An 8,745-nucleotide genomic window follows, 5' to 3' on the forward strand; every position below is an offset into this window, starting at 1 on the left:
CATGTTCACTTTGAGGTGGAGACTTAACATTAGAAGGAGGCAAAATTCAGCCCCTGATGTCAGGAGGTTATCTTAGGACAAGAAGAGGGACTATGGAAAAGCTCTGAGAGCCGATATAAACTGGATGGGGTCATGATCTCATTAGCCAAGGTAAGGAATGCAGAGTCTTGCTTGCTCATGGGCTGGAACAGAAGTCCTGGCTTCTGCAGAGACAGCTAGTGGGATTGTTAGTGGGGTTTGAAAAGATGCAATGGTTGATTAGGGGAAGACAGTTCTCTGAAAAAGATTTAAATTTTCTTCTAGTTTCAACCTCATTAACCCTATGGGGCATGATTTCAACTTTTCTACCTGCACCTCAGCAGATGGGAATAATCCCCTCTGACACTATGGGTCAGGGAAGTATAAGAACATCAATCCCTACTACATCAATCCCTACCATAGATTCCAATGTAGAAAGAGCAACAGGGTATGGAATTAGCACCTGCATCATCACTGTAGCTTTATTCTCTCACTACATACTCTGCCCAAACCTTATCAGTTGGTTTGGGTCCCTTTTTCCTCCTCCCCCACCCCATGTGAACACAGATGAGAATGTTTAACATCTGTATGAGTCAGAGGCTGCAGTAAGATTGTGTTATTCCCTGAGCAGGAGCTTGGAGAATGCAAGGGGCCAGAAGAGACTAACATGATGTGTGGGAGATGGCCAGGGCAGTAGGGAAGGTACCCCAACTTTTCATTCTCCAATGCTTTTCACCTTAAGGTCTGAGCTGGCTTCCCCTTTGCATCTCCCCTTTGTGGCTTGGTTTAGAGGTTTCTTTATTCCTGCCTGTTTGCAGCCTTACTTGACCCTATAGTCCTTGTCACTTAACCTCCCTTCCCACAAACATGGAAGACAGTGGCATGGCACCTGATCCAACAAATCTATACAAGTTTGAGTTCCTTCTCTCCGCCAAACATGTTGAAGCTTGTGGCTAAAGCAATTGAAGTCAGGTTTTAGGCTGACAAAGACATCAGGAGGTCCAGAGGGAGAGCGTGTCAGTGTGCTGTAAGCAAGGTGCTAGTAAGGAACATTATTTTGTTTGTTTGTTTGTTTGTTTCTGGAAGGCTACGGGCCACATGCAGCTCAGCCACATTAACTTACAAGGTAAATTCACCCAAATCTCTTTATCAGCTGTGGGGACTCCTTGTGCCTTCCGGCCCCACATCAGGAGAAGAACAAACACCACTTCTAGACCCTTCATCTTTCTGCCAGGGTAAGATGAAAGAACAAAGCACATTCAGGTTGCTTGTTTCAATCCTATTCCCCCACACAGCAGCCTTCATTAACAGGTAAGACAGTGGAAGGCCCTACTCACCACCATCCTGGTCTAACACCTAGATGAGAGAATTTGCTGTTGGTCCCAGAGAGCCTTCTTTTCCATAATCAGACCAACAAAGAGACTTTGTCCCTTTCTTTCCAAAGAGTCATGCCTCCTTATTGCACCATCCTTGTCACCAAGACTGCCAAGAAATGTGAAGGATATTAGCCAAAATAAATTAGCTTGCCAGCTTCATGGCTGCTGGCAGAATGCACGAGATTCCTAGATTGGACACAAAAGATTTTATTAATCATTTGACAACTGGAGGCAAGAACTTCAGTTCACATGCCCCTTCCCCACTCCACACCCCACAAGGAGAGGCAAAGGGGCTCAGGTAGATGCTGCGTGAACAGATTTATGTCACAGCTGAGGAAACTCAGCCTAGAGCTTTTAATATTTATCACAAACAGAAAGGTTCAACCTTGCCTCAGAAGGAGGTATAACCTTTATTATACTGGTCAGGAAATCAATCTACCCCTTGGTCCAGTGAAAGACACTATCACCATCTTACAACAATCCTTGACAAGAGACTCTGGAAAAGAGCTGATATAAGACATGAAAAAAAAAATCCTGAGAGGACTGTAGAGAAATGTGTCCTAGCAGAGTGCACTTCTCTTTCTAAATGTGGTTTTAAGGACCCCTTCAGGAAAAAGGGCCACTGAAGGTTTTTTTAAAGATTTTATTTTTATTTATTTGTCAGAGAGAGAGGGAGAGAGAGCAAGTGCAGGCAGACAGAATGGCAGACAGAGGCAGAGGGAGAAGCAGGCTCCCTGCCGAGCAAGGAGCCCCCTGTGGGACTCAATCCCAAGATGCTGGGATCATGACCTGAGCCGAAGGCAGCCACCCAATCAACTGAGCCATCCAGTCATCCCAAAGATTTTTGACACCAAGATGGGCTTTGGTTGTGTGATAGACAGGAGAGGCTGGGAAAATTTAAAGGGGATCTTCATGGAAAAAATCAGCTCCATGGAGTGATATTAATGAGATGCCCCAGTGACAGATGAGAACAAGTGAAAACAAAGTATTATAAAACATTTTCATAATGAAATGTCTTAGCTGCATTGGGAAAAGTCGATCTCTAAACACACCACACAAAAAATTAATTCTTTTTCTTAAAAGATATTATTTATTCACTTGACAGAGAGTGAGCACAAGCAGGGGGAACAGCCAAGGGAGTGGGAGAAGCAGACTCCCACCTGAGCAGGGAGCCTGATGCGGGGCTCAATCCCAGGACACTGGGATCATAACCTGAGCCCAAGGAAGATGCTTAACTGACTGAGCCATGCAGGCACCCCCCAAAAATTAATTCTTAATGATTTGCAGATCCAAATTTTAAGTACAGATAATGAAGTTTTTTTTAAGAAAACACAAAAGAATTTATCTGTGATTTTAGAATAGGAAATGATGCCTTAACCAGGACAAAGCATTCTCTATGAAGGGGAAAAATGACACATTAGATTATTGTATTAAGAGCCTCTTTTTATCAAGTGATACACATACTTACATAATAATTATATAATCTTTCATTTTTAGTTGCTGCTATTAATTACTATTATTACTGGGGCAGAAGCTCAGCCTGTCTTGTTCAGACTCTATTGCAATGTGCCTGTTTCATAATTGCACTTACGGTGCTCACTCTCAGTGAGTGACTAAACGATGGGACGCTGTGCAAATGCATACATTTACTCATACTTTTGAATAAGATGAGCGGAATTTGTGTTCCTTATTCAGGCAAGGCAGAACCTGGGCACACTGTGGCCACTGCTCATGAGCAGAAAGGGGCTGACAATTGGAAAACAGAGAGATTATAGCCGTGGTGTTCCCCAGCCACCAACTGGGATTATAAATAAGAGTAATACAAACTTGAAAGATGGAGTAGAGGAAGTAAAAAGACACAAAGGTGCTCTGGGTGACTCTGGACTCAGGAGAGTATCTGGTGGAGATAGTAGTCCTGTGAATGTGTTGGACACGCTGCTTGTGCCTGTGCAGAACACCAACCATGGAGCTGCTGGCCCAGATTATGAGCCCCCAAAACAGGACTGCAAGGAGTAACAGCAAGGCTGCATACAATGAGTCTCTGGTTTTGTCATGATGAACTGCAGAACAGTATCCAAAATCTTTTTGTTTGTGATTCTTTTGTCACTCAGTTTTACCAGTCACATACGTAGGAAAAATAACATTTACCAGTATGTAGAGGACCAAACATAGAAAATGAAGAAACCAATGCACTGTAGGACTTTTAGTTTAAGCAGTGCTCCCTAGGAGACTCTGCTAAAGAGGCTGGTGCTGAAGAGGCAGGTGCTGCTAAGGGACCCACCCCTGCCCACTCTGTGCACATGGAAAAGAAGTTGACATCTAAAGTCACTGAAGAAATGTTTCAACCCAGAATTTACCGTTGTCTATAGATATCATTCTGTTAGATTTCCTGTACCTATGGAAGTTGGGGGAAGGGTGAATATTGGAAAACTGTATTTTGCAAACTTCCCATATTGACCTGCACTTCCAAATTAACTGTAATTGAGATGTGCAAATGTGTCCATCGTTTTCTAATGTAAATTATATATTGTTATCATGTACTTCATTTTATTTGTATTCCTTAGAAAATCTTCTTGGTTACTTTGTTTCTATATTTCTGCTTATAGCATAAATGATGCTTTGGTCCACAGGTCTAAAGACTGAGAAATAATTCTTTTGGGGTAGAAAAACTTTTCAGGGGAACAGAGAATACAGTGTGACACATGTGCTTCAAGGCCAGTTCCACCTGTGTCAGACCTCAGTATTTCCTCCTCCCTCCCTAGGAGACCCTGTCTGCCTCCAGGGATCAAAGGAAAGAAAGAACCCTCCAAAAACTTGCAAAGGTCCCTTTGGAGATGATAACCACAAACTTGTCATTGTTTTTGGCAACTGACAATTGGGAAAAAAGTTTTCCACAAATATTCCCAGGTCCCCAAGCCTGTCCTCTCACCTGCAGCTAGAGGTAAAGAGAAAATTGCCATTCTGCAGGGAGTTGAGGTCATAGAACCACAAACCCGTATTTAGTGGTCTGGCAGCTTAACCTCTTTCTCACAGGATACTAGTTGTGCTTACTGGGGTGCTGATCCCCATCCTGGCAGCCAGAGGGATTCCAGTATTTTGGAGCTCACTTTACGGGGGCCAAGTCTGCAAACAAAGAGAGGTAGCAGATATCTGGGTAAGTGTTCATATTGGGAAAAAACAAGGATTTTTCTGGATTTGAACCTGGTCCAGTACCAAAGCCATACAGGAAAGTGGAACATTTCTTTGGCTGGAGTGAAGCTAGTAATGAGAGCTGGGGGTCCTAGACCTTCACTTGACCCCTGATGGCTCCTGACATGACTTTGTATGACCCGCACTGACAGTGACTGTTGGTGTTGAATCCAAGTGATAATGAATTCTGGTTTTTCATGTGAACCAATGCCTGTACTTCTAATGTAGATCTGCAGCCAGGCAACCTTACTCTCTGTGGGTCTGCAGAGACTACGTTTTCAGGGTTACTAGGAGTGCTTATAATACCTCCATAATTAGTAAGAGCTAGAAGAAATCTACAGAATTACCTAGTCTTTTGCAGAAGCAGTACGTAAGAATGACAATTACCAGAAGAGAAATGTTCTATCTAGGGGTGTGTGAAATGATTAGTGGAGGCATTAATTTTTTTTTCTGTTGAAAACATTCATGATCTGTTGATTTTGGTAAGACCATTTTCCATCTTTAAATTCGGGAAGGTGGCATTTAAAGAAATGACAATGTTACAAAATGGATTTCAGATAGCAGTTAGACACAGTTAGTATCTTGGGATCTATTGTCTGGTTTAAAAATCTTCCCCTATCAGGGTGCCTGGGCAGCTCAGTCAGTTAAGCATCTGCCTTTGGCTCAGGTCACAATCCGGGGTCCTCAGGTCAGGCTTCCTGCACAGTGGGGAGTTTGCTTCTCCCTCTTCCTCTGCTGCTCCCTCTGCTTGTGTGCTCTCTCTCACTCTCTCTGTCAAATAAGTAATAAAATCTTTTTAAAAATTCTCCTATCAATCACAAGCTTTTAAATTTCAATTTATAACATATAAGTGTTTTTCCATCTTAGAGATTTCATTTTATATATGTGCCCTATTTAAATATGTTTCACAAAACTTGTCTCAGTGCCTGTGTTTTGTTTTGTTCTTTTAAGATTTTATTTATTTGAGAGAGAGAGAAAATGAACATGAGCAGGAAAGGAGAGCCAGAGGGAGAGGGGGACGCAGACTCCTCACTGAGCAGGGAGCCTGATACAGGACTCAATCCCAGGACCCTGGGATCACGACCTGAGCAGAAGACAGACACTTAACCGACTAAGCCTCCCAGGTGCCCTGACAATGTTTTTTCATAAGTGATGTTACAAACGTTTTACTTTGTCACTTGAAACTGGTGATACTGAGTTTCTACTCTATAGTACTTCATCCCATATCGGTGTTTCAAGACCCATAGTTCTTGAGCACCATCGAGTATTTGGTGATTTTTGTGATAGGTATCATTTTGCTGACATAAAGGCAAATTAGTGTTTCTGGTGTCAATGCAATAGAAAGCCAATAGTGCATTCTTTCCGTATAATTTGTTTCTGAGCAGGTCTGTATACAATAGACCACCATCAGCACATCTAGATTTTATGAAGATATTCAAAACTTTTTCATAGTTGGTATTAGCCTAGACAATAAGCATTTACACATAATTGGAAACCATTTCTGTGTACAAAATACAAAATACCAAGTGTAAAATAATATAACAAAGTATGAAATCTTCTAAATATAACCTGTATTTTGAAGGCATTTATTTCTTTATTTTTAAAGATTTAATTATCTCTTTGTCAGAGAGAGAGAGAGAGAGAGTGGCAGGCAGAGGGAGAAGCAGGCTCCCCTCTGAGCAAGAAAACCAGTGCCGGACTCAGTCCTAGGACCGTGGGATCATGACCTCAGTTGAAGGCAGACGCTTAACCGACTGAGCTGCCCAGACATCTCCCCACCTGTATTTTGAAGAAGACTTCTAACTTTGTTAGAACAGCACCATGTATAAAGGTACTGCCATTATACCAGCCCAGCCAGGATCACATCTTCCCATTTCTATCAAAATGGTTTGAATTTGGTAAATCATTAACCTTTCTCTGCCTCAGTGTTCTTTATTTTTTCCATGAAAACGCTAGTACTGACTCTCTCATGAAGTTGGGAGGAATCCAGAATGTCTGTAACCGTGCATTGTATGAATCATGTTCTATAGAAAGCACTGAATATGAAACAGCCAATACTTGGAAACCTGTTATTGTGCGATAACTAGAGGTAATTATTTGTAAGTTGGAACTAATGTAAGAGGAAAATACTGAAGTCCAGCTGGTATGACACACAGAGCTCACACCTCATGCTCTCATGCAGGGATCTCTGGCTTGGAGGAAGTCTATCACTCCCTGGGACCTGGCAGAAAGGCTGACAGGGATTTGGCGATAGGAATCATCCTTCTACTACAGATAATAGTTGGAATTCTGGGGAATTTCTCTCTTCTTTACCATTATCTCTTGCTTCACTTGACAGAATGCAGGGTTAGGTCCACAGATGTGCTTCTCAAGCACCTGACTGTGGCCAATCTCTTAGTCATTTCTTCTAAAGGAATCCCCCAAACGATGGTAGGTTTGGGATTGAAATATTTCCTTAGTGATTTTGCATGCAAACTTGTTTTCTATGTGCACAGAGTGGGCAGGGATGTGGCCATTGGAACCATCTGCCTCCTGAGTGTCTTCCAGGTCATTATAATTAGTCCCAGAAACTCCAGGTGGTTAGAGCTTAAAGTGAGAGCTCCCAGGTACCTGGGCACCTCCAGCATCCTCTGCTGGGTCCTGAACATGATGCTAAATATTACTGCTATTTTGTTTATGACTGGCACAAGAAACAACATAACCATTACAAGGAAAAGTGATTATGACTACTGTTATTCCATAAGTGGTAGCCACATAGCACAGTCATTGTATGTAGCATCAATATTGTTTCATAATGGTTTCTGTTTGGGGCTCATGATCTGGGCCAGTGGCTGCATAGTTTTCATCCTGCACCAGCACAAGCGGCGGGTCCAATACATTCACAGGAATACTCTTTCCCCAAGACCCTCCCCTGAGAGCACAGCCACCCGAAGCACTCTTGTCCTGGTGAGCACTTTTGTTTCCTTCTGGACTCTGTCCTCCCTCTTCCACATCTGTCTGGTCGTGTTTAACAACCCCAGTCTGTGGCTGAGGAATGCTTCTGTACTACTGAACGCATGTTTTCCTACTGTCAGTCCCTACATCCTCATGAGCCATGACTCCAGAATGTCCAGCCTCTGCTTTCCTTGCAAAGGAACACAAAATCACTTAAGCTGATCATAAATATGTAAATTGTATATTTATTCAAATGATTATTTATTTACCATCCCCTCCAGGTATAAGCACTGCTATGAAACAGTCACAGGGCAAGAGCAGCAAACAGGAATGACTGAGCTTCTGCTCCTCAGTAAACATTACCATGAACAGCAATAGTAAATGAAATAGAATTACGTTAACATTCATTGATAATTGATAATTGATATTTATGATGGTTGCGGTGGAGGAGTTCAGGTTCTGTGTGGTGATTACATGAGTGGTTCTGGAAACCTCCTCACTGGTGCTCACACACACTCCCTCTCTCAAACAAATAAAATCTTTAAAAAAGTCATACAAAATGAGTTTACACAGGTCTTGACATTTAAACCTTGACAATTTAAACTCTGAACTTCCAAATTCTAAATATGCCCACTAGAAACCATCTCATACTGGATATTCCTCATGATTATAAATATATACCCATCCCAAAAATATTCTTTTATTTTCTCTAACTGTATTTTCCCCCTCTCACCTGTATGAACTACTACTTCATTTATTTCAGCAAGAATAATAATCATTATACAGACATCTTTATTGTTCCCAAATACTAAAATTTAGATCAGTGGAAACTATTGATATACAGAGATATTTTCAAAAACCAAGAATTATTATTAAGATTAAGATTAATAAGAGTTATTCTACAATGAGATTTAAAAACATACTTAATTGCACTACCATTGCACTATTGGATATTTTTCCCAAAGATACAGACATAGTGAAAAGAAGGGTCATATACACCCCAATGTTCATAGAAGCAATGTTCATAGTAGCCAAACTGTGGAGGGAACCGAGATGCCCTTCAACAAATAAATGGATAAAGAAGACATGGTTCATATATACAATAGAATATTCCTCTTGCCATCAGAAATGATGAATACCCAACTTTTGCATCAATATGGATGGGACTGGAGGGGATTATGCTGAGTGAAATAAGTCAAGCGGAGAAAGTTAATTATCATATGGTTCC

At 41.6% G+C, this 8,745-nt stretch overlaps 1 protein-coding gene across 1 annotated transcript; it reads left to right on the forward strand.

The window, feature by feature from the left end:
* Positions 1-6,728: 6,728 nt before the first annotated feature.
* On the forward strand, positions 6,729-7,739 carry LOC122913342 (vomeronasal type-1 receptor 4-like). Its single transcript, XM_044260097.1, has one exon. The coding sequence runs from the start codon at positions 6,729-6,731 to the stop codon at positions 7,737-7,739; it is 1,011 nt and encodes a 336-aa protein (XP_044116032.1).
* Positions 7,740-8,745: the final 1,006 nt, after the last annotated feature.

Source organism: Neovison vison, chromosome 7 (assembly GCF_020171115.1).
Source record: "Neovison vison isolate M4711 chromosome 7, ASM_NN_V1, whole genome shotgun sequence".
Classification (NCBI taxonomy): Eukaryota; Metazoa; Chordata; class Mammalia; order Carnivora; family Mustelidae; genus Neogale; species Neogale vison.

Excerpts from the sequence above, each read along its gene's own strand:
- LOC122913342 (XM_044260097.1), top strand. The coding sequence starts at position 6,729 with ATGACACACAGAGCTCACACCTCATGCTCTCATGCAGGGATCTCTGGC.